General features: G+C 42.8%; 1 protein-coding gene across 13 annotated transcripts in view; it reads right to left on the bottom strand.

The window, feature by feature from the left end:
- Positions 1 to 19,871, bottom strand: part of NCOR2 (nuclear receptor corepressor 2) — an 844,184-nt gene that overhangs the window by 459,226 nt on the left and 365,087 nt on the right. For all 13 annotated transcript variants that reach the window (XM_033955736.1, XM_033955745.1, XM_033955746.1 and 10 more), the window contains exon 7: positions 4,406 to 4,462. In XM_033955736.1, coding sequence (XP_033811627.1) covers positions 4,406 to 4,462 — 57 coding nt within the window. The remainder of the gene's footprint in view (positions 1 to 4,405; positions 4,463 to 19,871) is intronic.

The raw sequence follows: 19,871 nt of genomic DNA, 5'->3' as shown, positions 1-19,871 counted from the left end.
GGTTAAAACCATGGGCTTGTGCTGCAAGAAAGGGCGGCAGAGAGCAGGAGAGTCGGGGAACCAGAGAGAGTCAGGGCAGGCACAGAGGAGAGTCGGGGAGCCAGAGAGAGTCAGGGCAGGCAGAGAGCAGGAGATCTGGGGAGCCAGAGAGAGTCAGAGCAGGCAGAGAGGAGAGCCGGGGATCCAGAGAGAGTCAGGGCAGGCAGAGAGCAGGAGAGCCGGGATCAAGAGAGAGTCAGGGCAGGCAGAGAGCAGGAGAGCCGGGGAGCCAGAGAGAATCAGGGCAGGCAGAGAGCAGGAGAGCCGGGGAGCCAGAGAGAGTCAGGGCAGGTAGAGAGCAGGAGAGCCGGGGATCCAGAGGGAGTCAGGGCAGGCAGAGAGCAGGAGAGCCGGGGAGGCAGAGAGAGTCAGGGCAGGCAGAGAGCAGGAGAGCCGGGGAGCCAGAGAGAGTCAGGGCAGGCAGAGAGCAGGAGAGCCGGGGAGCCAGAGAGAGTCAGGGCAGGCAGAGAGCAGGAGAGCCAGGGAGCCAGTTGGACCCTCATCAAAGACAGACAGAAAAAAAAAATTAGCACCTTTCTATGCATGAGCAGGGCAGAGATCAGAGAAGCCTGATCGGTGCAGAGAGCAGGGCGGCCAGAGCAGGAGAATTGGGGCAGAGAGTAGTTTTTTACACAAGCGACTGGTCCTCACCAGTTGCTTGTTCTTGATTGGCCAGCCAGTCGGTGTGTCAGGAAAAAAGTGTAGTGAATTGCATCCTTCCTGATTTTGCTTGCCGATTCCCCCTCATTTGCATGCACGGATCAGGATCGTATCGCTACACAGGTTAGTGAATCGAGTCGGAGGGAAATCGGGTTGCAAAGGGCTCGTAAACCAATCGGTACACGATCGGTTTGCTTAGTGAATCTAGCCCTATGTCATCTACCAAGTTAACAGTTAGGGCTACATTCAGTAAATGGAGCTCAAGATTCGGCACGGAAAACAATCGATGTTCAACACTATTCTATAATGGATATTGAAAGATGGTCATCCATTATAGAATAGTACGTCAGGCTTCGTCTCTGGCGGTATTAAAATCCATGCTGAAAGCCCACCTTTTGAAGCTGCATTTAAGTCCCAACCCAACCACCTTGTAAAGCACTCGTAGTTATCGTTAATAGTTAGTTTATTTGATATACCGCTTTTCTTAACAATTGTTGTCAAATCAAGGCGGTTAACAAAGTTAAAAGCAATGGGTTCAAAATAATGTCGAATTAGGTATAACTTGTACTGGAAACCTTGCATCGTAAGGACAACCAAGGCAAATTGCAACCAGGAAACTGTATATTATCATTGGCCCCTAGCATGGATCAAGTTAGGTTTTAAAAAAAACTTGTATCGTAAACTTGTACAGAAATTAACCCATTCTGAGCTCTTTGGGGCCAACGGGCTAGAAAACGAATTAACTAAATAAAAAACAGACAGGGGAAAATACAGACAAACTGGGAAACAAGTAAAACTAGGTGCTTAGAACTTCCCTATCTGTCCAAAAGGCCCACAATCTAACATACTAGAGCAGTGGTTCCCAACCCTGTCCTGGAGGACCACCAGGCCAGTCGGGTTTTTGGGATAGCCCTAATGAATATGCATGAGAGAGATTTGCATACAATAGAGGTGAAAGGCATGCAAATCTGCCCCATGCAAATTCATTAGGGCTATCCCAAAAACCCGACCGGCCTGGTGGTCCTCCAGGACAGGGTTGGGAAACACTGTACTAGAGCAAGGGTGTCAAAGTCCCTCCTTGAGGGCCGCAATCCAGTCGGGTTTTCATGATTTCCCCCCATGACTGGATTGCGGCCCTCGAGGAGGGACTTTGACACCCCTGGACTAGAGGTATAACAAGATAGAAAACAAAATTCATAATCAATAACATAGCAGAAAATTGAACTGAAAAAAAGATCAATAAAGTTACAAAGAAATAAGATAAAGTACAAACTAAAGAAAATAATATCAATCCAGTCCTTAGGATATAGTTATATCGCACTGTTTGTCATTCCCTCTACAATCCTGAGCAATGTGTATAGATTCACCCATTTTACCCCACGTGTCTGTCCTAATTAAATTGTACGTTCTTTTGAGCAGGGACTGTCTCTTGCAAGTTTGAAGTACAGCGCTTTAGGTGTCTGGTAGCTCTATAGAAATAATAATAGTAGTCCTAGCAGTAGTGCTGAGTGTCGATTTTGGCATCCAAACTCAGGTGCCAAAACGCACACCTGCTGAAACTGGGTGTAATTCCTGGAACCCCATTTGGGTGCACATCTCCAGTATTCTATAACACTACGTGTGATTTTAGGAATGCCCCGATCATAGAAACATAGAAACATAGAAATAGACGGCAGATAAGGGCCACGGCCCATCAAGTCTGCCCACTCTAATGACCCTCCCTATTTATCTTTGCGGATAGATCCCACATGTCTATCCCATCTGGCCTTAAAATCTGGCACGCTGCTGGCCTCAATAACCTGGAGTGGAAGACTATTCCAGCGATCAACCACCCTTTCAGTGAAGAAGAACTTCCTAGTGTCCCCGTGCAGTTTCCCGCCCCTGATTTTCCACGGATGCCCCCTTGTTGTCGCAGGACCCTTGAAAAAGAAGATATCTTCCTCCACCTCGATGCGGCCCGTGAGATACTTGAATGTCTCGATCATGTCTCCCCTCTCTCTACGTTCCTCGAGTGAGTAGAGCTGCAACTTCCCTAACCGCTCCTCGTATGGGAGCTCCTTGAGTTCCGAGACCATCCTGGTGGCCATTCTCTGGACCGATTCCAGTCTCAGCACATCCTTGCGGTAATGAGGCCTCCAGAATTGCACACAGTACTCCAGGTGCGGTCTCACCATGGATCTATACAGTGGCATAATGACTTCCGGTTTGCGGCTGACGAAACTCCTGCGTATGCAACCTATGATTTGCCTTGCTTTGGATGAAGCTTGCTCCACTTGGTTTGCAGATTTCATGTCTTCCCTGACAATCACCCCTAAGTCTCTTTCCGCTTCAGTTCTTGTCAGGATCTCGCCATTTAGGGTGTAAACCTTGCATGGATTTCGGCTCCCCAGGTGCATGACTTTGCATTTTTTGGCATTGAAACTGAGTTGCCAGGACCTAGACCAGCGCTCCAGTAGAAGTAGGTCATGCATCATATCGTCTGCCATTGAATTTTTGTCTGTTGTGCTTTTGCTCACTACATTGCTTAGTTTGGCATCATCGGCGAATAATGTTATTCTACCTCGGAGCCCTTCTGTCAAGTCACTTATATAGATGTTGAACAAGATCGGGCCCAGGACGGAGCCCTGTGGCACTCCACTTATCACCTCTGACATTTCGGAGGGGGTGCCATTCACCACCACCCTCTGAAGCCTACCTCCAAGCCAGTTCCCAACCCATTTGGTCAATGTGTCGCCCAATCCTAAAGAACTCATCTTGCACACCTACGGTGTGGTACGCTGTCAAATGCTTTGCTGAAATCCAGGTAGACGATGTCAAGGGACTCACCAGCATCCAGCTTCTTCGTCACCCAGTCAAAGAAGCTGATCAGGTTGGATTGGCAGGATCTCCCTTTAGTAAATCCATGTTGGCGGGGATCCTGTAGATTCTCCTCGTCCATGATCCTGTCCAATTGGCGTTTGATTAGGGTTTCCATTAGTTTGCTCACTATTGATGTGAGGCTCACTGGTCTGTAATTTGCCATCTCCATCCACCAATATACCTCCCATGGCCACACCCCTTTAGAGCTGTGCGTCATGGAATTTAAGTGCACGTTGGGTAACTTGTCATCTCTTTTTGCTGCAGCCTCCAAAGACCCCAAATGGAACCAAATAGTCAGAACATCAACCTCTTACATGCACTTCAGAAAGCTCCTAAAAAGGCTCCTCTTCCCCAAACAGGACGACCCACCTTAAATTTTCCTTGAAAAGACTCCTGACCCACTGACTCTCTATTCCACATCGTTGCTCTAAGACTATGAGCATTCCTACCTATTTATTTATTTATCTCCCTCCTTATAAAACCCTGCTTACCCTCCCTTTACCCAATCTATACAATTTTCAGGTTTTTTTTTTTTTTAATTGCTGTAGTTGGCCAACTCTCCTCAGCCACTTTTCCTGTAAACCATCTCGAACCGAAAAGCTTTCGCGGTATATAAATAAAGATTTATGTTATGTTATGTATGAAAAGACAGTCCAGCCTATTGTACAAGGTGCATGACCAATAATCGTTCTCTCCTTGACAGGGCTTCTGATTATTAACTTGATATTCCAATGAGGCAGAACACTCCCTATTACACTACAGAGGCAAGCTTCACATTCCAAAACCTTTCCAGCTCTGGACATTCTCTCAGCACTCACACCTGAGGTAAATTAAGTTCAAGGCTTACCAGCTCTACTTGGGGTCCCAGGCCTTCCAGTATTCTGTGCGCAGCCTCTGCTTTCTTCTGCAACCCCCCAGAAAAAGAGAAAGGAGAAAATTCTTGTGAATGTATTGCCTCCAAAATACTGTGAATGTATCACTGTTACCCATTCTGAGCTCCTGGGGAGGACGGACCATAAAATGAAATAAATAAATAAATAGAAAAAGCAAGTCTTACTTTAACCACATTTTACATTAAGGGCCAGATTCTGTAAAATGTGCCCACATAGGGCGGTGGCTACAAAAACCAGCGCCGTTCGCATGTCAATCACGTGTATGCGCTGTTTACAGAATCGCAGCTACAGAAAAACGTAGGCACCAGTAATGTAGGCCAGGGTTTCAAAGGCCTACATTACTGGCGCCTAAGCTTGACTGAGAGTCGTGGCTGGCAGTGCCTAAGGTCATCTCCAACCCCAGCCATGCATGTTTTGACCTTAGGTGCCGTGCTCAGATGCGATTCCGGCACTTGCTTTTTTTTTTAACCCAGGAAAAACTAAATTGTTTTGTTTTGTTTTTTTTGCAATTCCCACTAAGCTGTATGAAGATATTCTGATGCTGAACGGAATTAAAAAATGTCATTAGCACCACAAATGGGTTTCGGCCCTCGAGAACCAAGGTTGCCCAGCCCTGTACTAATATGCGCCTATTGGATGTTTTATTAGTATCATACTGACATCGTATCTCCCCCCCCCCCACCACCACCACTCAGCCTATATGGCAGACAGATCCAATTTGATTCATTTGAGAAAGTGAACCAATATTTCCAACTGGCTATATGCCAGATAGACGGTGGCAAAATTCTGAAAACCTGACTCCCCGCTTATTGTTCCAGAGTGACCGGCCAAGGCCTGGGACATCTTTGCAATGGAAAAGCTAATTCATTAATTTTGAGATAAGAAGTTATGCTTTTGGAAGTTTTGGGATCATTTTATATGACATGGCCCAAAACAGCAGATTGACAGAACTGATCTGGCTAGAGCATTCAATTTCTTTTTGATATTAGTACCTTTAACCCCTCCCCCTATATTTTTCCCATAACTACCGTATTTCCCCCAAAATAAGACAGTTTCATATGAATTTTGGGTCTAAAAATGCATTAGGGCTTATTTTCAGGGGATATCTTATTTTTTTCATGTACAGCAATCATCTCTCTCTTCCTCTCCTCCACCACAATTCTTCTCCTTTCCTTTCTCCTGCCCCCCCAAGTGCAGCATCTTTTCTCCCCTCCCTCCCATCCCCCTTTGCAGCAGAATCCCACCAACTCTCCCACCGTGAGACAGAAATACCTCCACTCCGAGGCCTCAAAAAATACTCTGAATGGGCCACTTCGGGGCCTTCCCTCTGCATTGATCTTAAATAGGGCTTATTTTTGGGGTAGGGCTTATATTAGGAGCATCTTTAAAAATCATAATAGGGGATAAGTCTTATTTTGGGGGAAACAGGGTAAAGTGCGGTGTTTAGTACCAGCCATGGTGGTAACAGCAGCTCCAACACTCATTGGAATTCTATGAGCGTCAGTGCTGTTACTGCCGCGACCAGCGCTAAAAACACTAGCAGGGCATTGTAAAAGGGAAGGTTTATTTTGGAAGCATGGTAACATACCTGAATAGCTGAGGTTAGTGGGGAAAAAAATCAGAGGTTCAAGACTTAAATAGTTATGGTGTGGATTGCAGTTTGAATTTTATTTGTTCATATTTCCCCGTGCTCTTGGTGAAGTCCCAATAAAAGAATGAAAAGAAAAAAAAAAAAGAATGGGACCAAAAGAAAACAATTACACCGTGTAAGCATTTGAAACGACATGAAACGAACACAAAGAACATGGAAAATGAAAATTCATTTTTTGAGCTTTTGTGTTTGTATGTGCACGCACATATATATTTGCAAATAATACAAATGAAGAAAAAATATGAATCAACATAAGGAAGGAGAGGGAGCAAAGGAATAGATTTGAGGGTAATAGGATGTTATCTAAAACGGCAGGTAAGAGAAATTAGCTAATTTTTTGGAACTGTGTCAAGTGAACTGGTTATGAAGGCTGCGTAACAACATCATGAAATAAATTTTTAAAAAGTATGAGGAACAAAGGCATTTGGAAGGACAGGAATCTGAGGAGAACAGCGCACCACTGCAAAACATTTTGCTATCATGCTTGCTTTACCCTTGCATTTTACCAAGGTTAAATTATTATTTCGTTAAATTAATATAATCAAACTCAAAGACTGATCTTTTCCTGTATTCATTTTTCCTTTTGGTGTTGATGTCCATAAAAAAAATTACAAATATTTAGGCCTCTTTCCACTTTTTTTTTTTTGTTCATTTTTCTTTTTCTACATTCACACTTTAAATTTCTGTTTAGAACTTGTAGACATGTCTGCCTTCTCTTGCTCATTTTTTCTTTTTAGAACTTGTAGACATGTCTGCCTTCTCTTGCTCATTTTTTCTTTTTAGAACTTGTAGGCATGTCTGCCTTCTCTTGCTCATTTCCCCTCAGTTGTATTCATTTGGGGGTTTTTCCCCCATTTTAAATAAACACTCAAAACTGAAACTTCCGTTCTGTCCACAGTATATTTAATCCATATAATTATACAATTGCATATAGTCAATACCAAGCACAATGACATGTCTGAATTTTTGTCACCTCTGAGCTGTTGTGAAGGCACTGAGGCCACCTAGTGGTCATTTCCCACTTTTTCTGAGTCTCCATCACTCTTCTCTGATGGTGTGATGATTAGATGCCAAAAGTCCTGCCTGTATCTAATATAATAAAAGCCTAAGCACGCATGCGCACTCCCACCTGTGTATTCCATTTTCCGTGCGCTGTAGGGCCCCGCAGGTAGGAGTGCACATGCGCGCTTAGGCGGAGGCTGTCGGCCGCGGCGGCTCTTGGTGGCTGCAGGCCATGGCGGCTCTTGGCGGCTGCAGGCCGCGGCGGCTGTCGATGGCTGTCAGCAGAGGCCAAATGCGAGGTAAGGGGTGCTGCTGGACAGGGGAACAGACGGGGGGGGGGAGAAAAAGGAAGGGAGGCCTGGACGAGTTACTGTGGTATGCCAGAACAACCAGGGTACCAGCAGGGCATGGAAAAGCTACAAAATAATTGGTGTACCAAGGTTCATTCAAGCAAAGCCGTCATGCAAATCGCAAGTGAGTTGCGTGCAAAGAAATAATAAGAAAGCCCTACTCCAATGAGATATGCGGAGAGTTAAAAGAATATGCAATGCAACAAGAATTATAGGGATTAATAGGGGGAACCATGCTACCGGAAGGGTATCATATGAAAGTACAGCTACTCACAATAGTAGCACATGGAGGTACAACCAGTCAGAAAGAAAAAAATAAAAAGCCAAATTGGAGGCCTACTGCTGGACAGGGGGACAGGAAAGAGGTGCTGATGGAGAGGGGAAGAGACGGGGGGGGGGGAAGAAAAAGGAAGGGAGGCCTACTGCTGGACAGGGGGACAGAAAAGGGGTCGTGGTGGACACAGGGAAGGTAAAAGGAAGGGAGAATGGGTGGACAGCCGAGGAAAAATAAAGACAGAAATACAGAAAGCGGCTAAGGAGAGAGAGAGAGAAAGAAATAAACACAGACACACACACATATATTCTAGCACCCGTTAATGTAACGGGCTATAAGACTAGTGTTTTTATAAACAAATGTTCTTTTCGTGGAGAAACAGCACATGAACTAAATTATCAGTTTGAACAAATATACATGTTCACCTTTGTATTTTTTAACCCTCTTCCAATCCTCTCTTTAACCACCCACTTACCCACCCAACTTTCAGGAGAAAACCTATTGTATTATAACATTGATCAATCTATCTTGAGATATGTACTAAATCCACAGTTTCTTGTTAGATTTGAATACCTGCTAAGAATTTCAATTTAAAAAAGAGAGATAATTAACAAAATTCTAACAGAAGAGATTAATAGAATCAATGACTGGCAAGAAACCATAAAATATGACAAGAGAGTTAATTTGTAATTGAATTCTCTGGAGTCCAAGTTAAATCACAATGATACTTACCCATCTGTCACTCAGTAAACATGGCCTCTGAGTGGCTTTCAAAACCATAAGCTAAGCAGGCTTACTATATTCAATTAGCCAGCCACACACATGCTCTAAAATGATTTGAAAATCACAAGCCATAATCTCTGTCATCAGTTATGAACCAGTAGTCACAATTCATGAGTTGTCTAATACATGTTGACATCAGTAAAATAGTGTATCTGTATTTTTTTTTTAAATGTTTGACAAAGCACTTCATGAGACAGTCCTGAGGAAATTAAAACGTCATGAAAGTCATGACATAGGAAACAATGTCCTATTGTCAATTCAGAACTCGTTAAAAATAGAAAACAGAGAGTAGGGATAAATGGTCAATTTACATAATGGAGTGTTCCAAGGATCCCTACTGGACCAGGTGCCTTTTAACATATCTAAACATGTCCTGGAAATGGGAATAATAAGCAGGGTAATCAAATTTTCAGATGACACAAAATTATTCACAGTTGTTGCATCACAAGATGGTTGTGAGAAATTGCAAGAGAATCTTGACAGACTATGAGACGGGGCATCCAAAAGACAAACCCACCAGGTTCTCTACAGATCGGCACCAGCTTGGTTTGGGGCATTGTGGGAGATTTAAAGACCTGACAGGATGTTGAGATCTTAGGGAGCCATGAGATTAACAGTGACTAAGGAAAGAAGCATAAGACATGTACTTTCAAAAACAGGAATGTGTTGCATTGCTGGGGTACATTTGTGGAATAACTTACCTGGACATCTAAGATTGTGTACGAATTGTGCTAACTTTAAGAAGTTACTAGAGATGCACCTGTTTGTTGATGCCTACCTGTAATGAGACTAATTTCTTCTTCAACTGCCTTGATATACTGTCACCATATAAGATGAGATAAAAGAGATTGTTGTTGGGGGTTTTTTTTTTGTATGTTGATATGTTTTATGGAAAATTTTATGAATGTTTGCTGCAGAAAACCACTTAGATATTAAGCAGTCTATAGTGTTCTTCATCTTGCCCTGGCTGGTTCCCCTGAACAATTGGTGTTGGATCTTTCTGGGGCCTATGGGACGTTGGGAGGAGCGCGCCGATTTTTGTGGCGGAAGCTTAGTCTGGTGGCCCGGAAGGGTATTTTGAAATGTTGGACTTCGGTAGTTCCTCCTGGGTTTTGGCCATGGCGGGCGGCTGTTGGGAAGCCAGAGATGCGATCGGGTCGGATGGGAGTTTTTTGTTTTTTTGTTTGTTTCTTTGTGGGGTGGGTTGGGGGGATGGTAGTATTGGTGGATTGGGGAGTAGGGTGGTCTGGGGGGCGGGGCGGGGGGGGGGTTGGTCTGATGGTAGAGCAGGTCCGGGTCCAGTTCTTCCCTTGTGGTGACTGTGGGAGTTTGGGGGTTGGTGTTCGGGGGGTGGATTGGAGCACTTGGTTGATGTTGTCATATGCATCTGCGTTTGTTTTGAAATTTTAATAAAACAGTTTCAATACTAAGCAGTCTATAAATGTTTTAAATAAATAAAATTTAGGGCGTCCTTTACAAAGTCATGGTAATAAGTCCCAGCACAACAAATGCGATGCAGCCTCTTCATATCTCCACTTTAGAAAACAGATCAAAACTCTACTTTTCAACAGACCAAATCCTTAACGCTCCCCACTTCCTCCTTAACGTTTCTTATCCCCACTTTAGAAAACAGATCAAAACTCTTCTTTGCAACAGACCAAATCCTTAACACTCCCCATCTCCTCCTCAATGCTTCCCACCTCTTCCTTAACTTTTTCCACCTCTTCCCCCCTCCCACCCTTCTAAGATTGTTGCTCCCTTCACTCAACTAATATGCTTTGTTCCCTTCTCTTAAATTCAATGTATTCTCTTACCGTATACACTGTATATGCCCTGTATATAGTCCTTCCCTCACCTAAATTGTAAATTGTAAATGTAAACTAGTTTGACTCTATGATTGCTTTGTTATGTTCTTCAATTTCAACCGCTCTGTATGTAATTCATCTATCTGTTGTGAACCGCCTAGAACTCCCTGGGTATGGCGGTATACAAAAATAAATTATTATTATTATTATTTGCTGCGCCAGGACTCGCTACTGCCCTTAGTGTAGACCAGTGTCCCGCAAACTTTTCAGCTGACAGCACACTATACCCGGTGCCCCGGCCGGAAGGCACCCGGAAGTGCGCGGAAGTCGGTGCAATGTCATCACATCGATGTCCGCACATGCACGGAGACCCTGCGGCCGTGACCCTGAAGCTGTCACTGTGGCTGGGGATCCTGGAGGGGGTGAAGCGCGGGAAAAGGAGGAGAGATGCTGGGGAGGAGAAGAGTCATCGGTGCCGGCTGACTGCCTAAAAGATGCACATCCTATAAGCAGTCAGCTGGCACCTCTCCTCCTTATGGCATCCTTGTTGGGACACACTTGGAATCTGCTGCGGCACACAGTTTGCGATACACTGGTGTACACAAGTATAAAGAGATACACAAAGTGGAGAGCAACTTAAACTATAGCTACTCAATGCAGGATTCGACATTAGGAACCACCAAAGAAAAGAACATAAGAATAGCCTTACTGGGTCAGACTAATGGTCCATCTAGCCCAGTAGCCCATCTTCACAGTGGCCAATCCAGGTCACTAGTACCTGGCAAAAAACCAAAGAGTAGCAACATTCCAGAATCTAAAGAGTAGCAACATTCTAGAACCCCAAAGAGTATCAAGATTCCGGAATCTAAAGAGTAGCAACATTCCATACTACCGATCCAGGGCAAGCAGTGGCTTCCCCCAAGACTGTCTCAATAACAGACTATGGACTTTTCCTCCAGGAAATTGTCCAAATCTTTCTTAAAAACCAGGTACGCTATCTGCTCTTACCACAACCTCTGGCAATGCGTTCCAGAGCTTAACTATTCCCTGGAAACGTTGGTTTTAAAAGTATTTCCCGGTAACTTCGAGTGTCCCCTAATCTTTGTAATTTTTGACGGAGGATTTAGGGGTGATCGTGGCAATACATTCAGATCCTCTCTGCTCAGTGTGTGGCAGCGGAGAAAATAGCAAACAGAATGTTTGGAATTAATAAAAGAATAGGAAATAAAAGAACAAATCATAATGCTTCTGTATCGCTCCATGGTGGGACTGTACCTTCAGTATTGTGTGTGATTCTGGACGTCGCATCTCAAAAATATATAGCAGAATTAGGGGTTAGAGAAGGGTGATCAAAATGGTTAAGGGAATGAAATGACTCTCATATGAGGAGAGGATAAAGAGGTTAGGTCTACTCATCTTAGAGAAGAGACAGTTGAGGGGGAGATACGATAGAGATCTATAAAATCATGAGTGGAGTACAATGGATAAATGAAAATCAGTTGTTTACTCTTTCCAAAAGTACAAGGACTAGGAATCATCCAATGAAGTAGCACATTTTGAACAACTCCAGAGACAATATTGTTCACCGAATTTAAGCTCTGGAAATTGTTGCTGGAGGATGTGGTAAAAATTGTTGGTGTGGCTAGAGTTAAAAAGGTTTGCAATCATTTATTAATGGAAACTTGGGAAACCCCACTGCTTGTCTCTAGGGATAAGCAGAAAAACGTCTGTCTACTCTTTGGGATCCTTCTAGGTATTTGCAACCTGGATTGGTTTCTGTTGGAAACAGGATACTGGGCTTCACGGACCTTTGGTCTTTCCAAGAAGTAGACATGGCCATGCTGTGGTGGTTCTTGTGAAGCTCATACATCGATGATTTTGCCATGTTTTTGTTGGGTCATAGTGAGAGGAAGAACTTCGTATGTTTCGTCAAGGCAGATGAGGAAGATGTGTCTGTGAGTGTAAGCCAGAGATGTGTGACTGAATTTTGTGTTAAACTTGGAAAGAGCGATAATGAAACTCTTGAAACGTTACGGCCATGAAAAAAACAACTGTGAGGAAAGAAGTTCTCTTCAGATGATAATGAAAAACGCCACAGCTGCAGTAATAAAAGTTATGTCGCAAAACAGTCCATTGCATTTCTCTGAATCGTTTTTGAAACGCTGCAAAAAAAAAAAAAATGGATTGAATACAAAGGACATTACTTTGAAAAAGAAAAATGTTCAGATCCTGTGGAGTTATCTGATTCTGAATAAAAACCAGGTTCATAGACAACGGCGCGAAAGACAAAAGCGCGCACCGACAATTGAGCGCAGCGCACGCCGCCGCGCCACTCTAAATTACAGTTTTTAGGTGCTCCGACGGGGGGTTTTGTTGGGGAACCCCCCCCAGTTTACTTAATAGACATCGCGCCGGCGTTATGGGGGGTTTGGGGGGTTGTAACCCTCCACATTTTACTGTAAACTGAACTTTTTCCCTAAAAACAGGGAAAAAGTGAAGTTTTCAGTAAAATGTGGGGGGTTACAACCCCCCACACCCCCCACAACGCCCCCACAACGCGGCGCGATGTCTATTAAGTAAAGTGGGGGGGTTCCCCCACACACACCCCCGTCGGAGCACTAAAAACAGTAATTTAGAGCGGTGCGGCGGCACGCGCTGCGCTCAATTGTCGGGGCGCGCCTTTGTCCCGGCGCGCTTTTGACCTGACACCTAAAAACCCAGTTTTATTACTCTTCCACAAGCCCTCCTAACACCGCACTGTCAACGAATGCTTGGTAGAACATTGTTTGTCTGGTACCGTTAGGACAGGGGTCTCAAAGTCCCTCCTTGAGGGCCGCAATCCAGTCGAGTTTTCAGGATTTCCCCAATGAATATGCATGAGATCTATGTGCACGCACTGCTTTCAATGCATATACATTGAGGAAATCCTGAAAACCTGACTGGATTGTGGCCCTCAAGGAGGGACTTTGAGATCCTTGCGTTAGGAAGTGTGAGGAAGTCGCTACACTTATGATGCAAAGAGTTCGATTGCTTAAAAAAGTGTGGGCTCCAATGAATGTTTTTTGTCAATTGTAAATGCACGTATCAGATTGGGTCTCAGCTGGAGGGTCAAGTCCTGGGGGGGAGGGGAGGATTTAGTTTTAGTATTTTGTATTTGGTTAGAATATAATAAAAAAATTGATAAAATAATTATTTAGGTTAGAGAAAGAGAATACTACATGTCCACTGCATTTTCTATCCTACACACTTTAGATCTACAGGAAAAAAGTAGGTGTAAATGTCCATAGGCAGTTTCAACTTGCAGCAATCCCAATCCAGCACCCCAATCCAGCTTCCAAATTTTCTGAACAACCCCTCTCTCACCTACTAACTAGCAATGAAAGACACAACCTCCCCCAACCCCCCCCCCCCTGATTTTCAGTTTCTAGAATCTTGATGAGTGTCCCTATTCTCACGGGTGTCTAAAAAACATTAAAAAAAAGGGAGATTCACAATGCTATTTTGAGAGATGACTTGGAATTACAGGGAAAGTGCATGCCTGGAAATGTTCCAGCTGTCATTCCACAAATACCTACAGGCTGATGAACTGTGCTCTGCAGTCTATTTATAGCACTGTTTAAACAGGAAGTACATAAGCAACACTAAAGGCCAGGTGAAAATGTACACATTGCCATTCAAGTTCAGACGTGTCTGAGATGACCGGCAACTAGCCAATCTTGTGATAACAGTAGAATAACACATGAAAAATAAATGTCTACCAGTCACCTTGGTCAAGGCAATCATAATCCAACATAATTTCCAGAGCAGAAATGCAATGTTATATCTGAGAAAGCACTTTACAGAGGTAAGTTTATTAGGGGTGCCTAGTTAAAACATTTTAAAGTAACTACGTATGTTAAGGCTATTTTATACAGACAAGTAGACACCCATTTGTCTTTATAAATTTTGATTTTTATTTAGGGATAGTTCTTAAAATATATCAGCCCAACAAGTCCCTGAGGTCTGCTGGCACTTGTCAATGAATTATTCTAGCTTTGAGAAAGATTCATTTTGAAGATACTAGGCAAAGGACCTTTTCTATTGTGAGCCCAATCTTATAGAACAACTTACCTGTGCAGATAGGACAATGAATAATAACAACTCATTAAAAAATATATATATATTGAAGACACATTTATCTTGTGAATCATTTTAGAGTTGTTCTTTGGAAAATATTTTTTAGCTTATTGAATAGATGCAAGGGGGTGCTGAAAAGTTCTTAGCCCATTCAACCAACTTCCTAAATTCTGAGTGTTATTTTGCCACTGTAGCTGAAAAGAGTATTTTCTTATTTCATTAAATGCCAATTTGCAGAAATTAAATTCTATGTTTTGACATTGTTTCAGATCATTGATTGAACCATATCCACGTCATTCTCTTCTTAGATGGGCTGAGAACCCCCGGCTTAGAGTTTGAAGAGTTTCGGTCTCTGGTAACCATAGCTGATACTGTGATGTCATAATGCCTCGTTCAACCAGTAAGAGCCATTCTCATCAATGATGTCACAATGGCTTGATTGTCCTATACAGTACTTGGCTCACTTTTATTACGTATGTGGCGGTGCTGAAAAGTTCTCAGCTCAACCAACCAATTTCCTTAATTGTGAGCATTATTTTGCTATTGTAGCTGAAAAGAGTATTATCTTATTTCATTAACTCTCTTATCTTCATCCACAGATAACAAAACCTTCAAGAAAGAAATTAAAACAATACTCTTCAAAAAACACGTTAAACCTATCCAGCACAACAATCTTAACCCAACATCCAACACTCTATAAACCCTTAGTACTCTCTATTTTTCTAGTTACCAAACATTATCTAAAACCCATAATTCTCCCTTAAAATTTTATCTCATTGTTTATTCTATTACTTCAAAGTTGAAATGTAATTCTTGTATTAGTTTGGATGTAATCCGCCTTGAACCGCAAGGTAATGGCGGAATAGAAATCACTAATGTAATGTAACGTAATATAATTAAGTATCAATTTGCAGAAATGACATTCTATGTTTTAACATTGTTTCAGATCATTGAATCATATCCACATTATTCTCTTCTTAGTTGGGCCGAGAACTTTTCACCACCACCTTGTAAGTCAAAGGGCAGAAGATTTGTTAAGAGACTATTACATATGTTGAAAACACAAATGTTTTTGTTTTTATTGTTTGTTTTTAGCTGTACTGGATGTGTATTATGATTATGTATGTGATTTTTGTTATCTGTATAATTAATTATGTGGAATATAAATTAATAACATAATAACATAAGGGGCAGGCAAGGACATTTACTCCAGACCCCATAGGAGAGGTACAGGCGGGTCAGGGCGCTTCTAGAAATTGGACACAATGTTATAGAGCAGGAGTAGACAATTCCGGTCCTCGGGAGCCATAGGCAGGTCAGGTTTCCTGGATATCCACAATAAATAGGCATGAGATAGATTTGCATCTCAAGGAGTAGTTTTCCACAGAGACCGTTTTTTGGTTATCGACTTTCACTTGCACAGGCTGTTTTGGTTTGCGGTTTTATTTGATACCTTATCAACCTGGGACCCCTGATGAAGGCGTGTTAACTGAAACATGGACTGTGTTGGGTCCTTTGGCTTGTTTCAAGGTGGTAATACTAACCACATTCATAGTTTTGTTATAATAAATTTAGCCTGCATCCTTGTACATTTGTCTGCAGTTTTTCTTGGTTTTACCTTTGTTTTTGCTCACTGCAGACCTTGTTGGTTTTTCCTTTGTTGTTTGGGAAACATGTGCACCCACCAAAACTCCCCAAAACCCTATTGAATTGCCATAGAGGTGGCACCTGCAGCCATAAGGGCTATTGGGGTGGTAGGCAGGGTGGGTCTAGTAGGTTTTGGGGGAGTTGTGGTGAGATGTTTATGTGGCACCCTTTTTGTGAAGTTCGTAGCAGTGCCGTGTAAGGTGCCCCACTACTCTGTTGCCATGTCTGGGTGTCCAGTCCATCACTTTGCTGACTCCTCCCACGTCCAAAAGGTCTTGTTCTAGGCGTTTTTGACTTGGACAAATTTTGGGATGAGAATGGGGTATAAAGATAGATGACTGAGCAGTCTGGACAATCAGACGGCTGGACGTACAAGTAGACAATTCTCAAAAAAAATATATTTTGGACGTATTTTTCGAAAATGGACTTTGGACATGTCTGACTTTGAGCGACTAGCAACTTAAGCCCAAAACGGACTTAGACGTATTTTTTTATTATGCCCCTTCCCCCCATGCTAGTATTCTATAAAGGATGCTCTGGGTGATATTCTATAAACAGAAATTAAACTTAGGTGCTTAAAGTTAATTGAGAAACGCTATTTAAAATGTCAAAAAATGGTAAAAATTAAGTGCCTACTGGAGTCTAAATAATATCTGTATTGGCTTACTATGAAATTATATCAATATCTCATCATGTAAAAGGAGGTGAAAAGACCTCAGTAAATGGGACAGATTGCACCGATAAATATTCAGAAGTAATGTATAGCCCAAATTCACTCTAACCTTAGGTCAAAAACCTCCAAAAAATAATAAATGTTTGCACTCAATACAAAAAAAAAACTATTATGAAACAGCACTTATCTTACAAATCTCTGTGGACAGAGTATATTTCCACTGCTGAATACACAAATATACTATAGTGAAAGCTCTCAGCATCAATCATCGTAAAGGAAATTTGCAACTTATTCAAACACATACTTGGATATTTCAGTTCTAAACATATTTCTGCTGGTTGGCAAAGAGCAGATTTGAAGATAAAAACCAGATTCTCTATAGGCTCTATTAAAAATGAATAAAATACTACTTTATATCAGTACTAGTCTTTAAGCCCATTACGGGTGCTAGAATAGATGTGCGTGTCTGTCTTTCTTTCTCTCTCTCTCCTTGGCTACTGTCTGTCTGTCTTTCTTTTTTTCTGTCTCTTTCCTCGGCTGTCCACCACCACCCCTTCCCTGCTCCCCCTGTCCAGCAGCAGCCCTTCTCCCTTTGTTTTACCTCCTCCTGTCCAGCAGCACCCCTTCACTGCTCCCCCTGTCCATCAATATCTGTCCAGCAGCACCCCTTCCCTGCTCCCTCTGTCCAGCAGTAGCCCTTCTACCTTCCTTTTACCTCCCCCTGTCCAGCAGCACCCCTTCACTGCTCCTCCTGTCCAGCAGCAGCCCTTCTCCCTTTGTTTAACCTCCCAACTGTCCAGCATTATCTCTTCCCTGCTCCTCCTGTCCATCAATACCTGTCCAGCAGCACCCCTTCACTGCTCCCCCTGTCCAGCAGCAGGCCTTCTCTCTTCCTTTTACCTCCCCCCCTGTCCAGCAGCACCCCTTCCCTGCTCCCCCTGTCCAGTAGTACCCCTTTCCTTTCCTTGCTCCCCCTGTCCAGCATCCGCTAGCCCGGGAAGCCTCGGGGCTTTTGCTAGGCGGGACTACCTCGCAAAATACCTCGAGGTATTGAGAGATGTAATGGGTAATTTGGAAATATATTTTGAAGAAATGAAAGATATTTGGAAATTAATATGATGAATTTTAATGTAATGACTATTTTATTGTATTATATTATTGTATATTTACTGGATTTCTTCAATAAAAATGTTATAAATTAAAATCGGGTAACCCTACCTGAATATCGGTCCAGTTCAAAAAACTCTCTGGCTGGCTTTCGTGTTATAAAACTGCTTGAAAGAAGTTATTTGGATCCGAAGTGAAGGTTTTTTTAACTCGATGGATATTTAGGGTACTAAGATAAGTGTTCCTATGCCTGAGGGGATTACAGTGACATTTTGTTGAATTGCTGGTGCTTTGCTTAGGGGGGAGGGGGTTCCAATTTGGAATTAGGAAATAGGGTTTTTGTAGAACAATCTTTTTCTCCTACAATAGTATGGAGGGATTTTTACTGTTTTGCTTTTCCCGACTGTTAAAAGCAAGCCAGTGATGTGACCTGGGCTTCTGATTCTAACAATGGTTTATTCTGAAGCCCGTTTCCTGGTTTTGAGGCTTGCTATTTGTTAAGAAGTATTTTCCCGGATCACCCCTTTTTCTAATTTATCATTAGTAAAATTAACAGATGGCCGTTAATGGGAAAAAAAGAAATTTGGCCATTTTACCTGTGCTTTAAAAATAGTCTTAGCGGCTGTACCCTTTCTTTTCAAATATTTCACTTAAAAAAAAAAAAATTTGCGTGTTCTTTTCAAAAGAGGGTACATCATTGACAGCACACCAACCCCCCCACTCCAAATTTCATGTTTTTCCCTGCTTGTTTTCATTTGCCAACAATATGAAATGACCTATGTTATTTCAAGTGAATGAACGTCCCTAGTTTCTGCCCAGAAATTGTAGCTGAAAATCCATTTCCTCTCTCATTTTCCGCTGATAGTTTTAATAATGGTGCAAAAAGCTTTTTGTTCAGACCCACGTAACCACATGACTGGAAAAAAAAAAATCTGCAGCAAAAAAAAAAAATAAAAAAGTCAAACATTGGAATGTTATGTCCTTGCAGGCAAATCAGTAAGAAAAAAAATCCCCAACCATTTACATGGCTTTTGGAAAATGACATGTTTAATCAAGGTGACAAATAGCAAAATTTGTCTCTCTGTCTCCCTGATCCTGTCTACATCCAATTCTTTGTCAAATATAGAACTTTATAGAACATTAACAAAACAATTTGCAAAATACTGGGCTGATGGGGAAGGCCCTATTACACTTTACAAAATAACATGTACAGAGACAGAAAAATTACAATTCAGATTTCATTGTTTTGTCCATGCACAATCCCAACAGACAATATTGCTTTTTAATATTAAGCAGTACTACATGAAGTTTCCTGAAAGCCTCCGTGACGGAGCGCACTCTCAGTCATTAGCGGGCAATGTATCTAACGAGTCATCGACTCTTTGAGCCTTCTGTAGTCTGCAGTCTTAGTAAGTTCTACCCGAACTGCCGGAGGTGAGGGGCCTTTCAATGAGGACGACTCTGTCGAGGACTCCATGCTGAACAGCGACTCCCACAAGACGCAACAGCGCTTGAAAGCACGTGCGGCGAGTGTGGAGCAAGGCCGGCACGATTTCGGAAGATGTTCAGGCCCGAGACACTGAACACAGCGTCGATGAGGGTCCGTTAATGAAATCGCACGCTGGCACTTGGCACACTTATTAAAACCGGTGATAGGCCGGGACATAGGCCGGAAAAGCTCCGCCGCAAGATCGAAGCCGCGGGACTTCGGCCACGTGGCCTGCCCGGTCGAACGGATGGAAGGAATTTTTTTTTAATTTTTTAAAACAAGAAAAACGACGAAAATCAGCGATTAAGAGAAAATTAACCCAAAACCGCGGACTTTAGAAGGCACAAGTGAAAATCCTCACGCAGAAAGTCGAAGACGGACTTTTCGGCTCCGCGGAAAAGTAAGAACTGAGGAGACGCGCCCCGGTCTGGGCGGGAAGGCACTCACGCATGCGCGGTGTGGGCGACTCAAATCTTCGAGTTTCATCAAGCAAAAATACTTGTGAGGCGTCCGCATCAGGCTC

Source organism: Geotrypetes seraphini, chromosome 8, assembly GCF_902459505.1.
Source record: "Geotrypetes seraphini chromosome 8, aGeoSer1.1, whole genome shotgun sequence".
Lineage (NCBI taxonomy): Eukaryota > Metazoa > Chordata > Amphibia > Gymnophiona > Dermophiidae > Geotrypetes > Geotrypetes seraphini.
The sequence above is the reverse complement of the archived record's forward strand: the minus strand, read 5'-3'. Positions and strand labels throughout refer to the sequence as shown.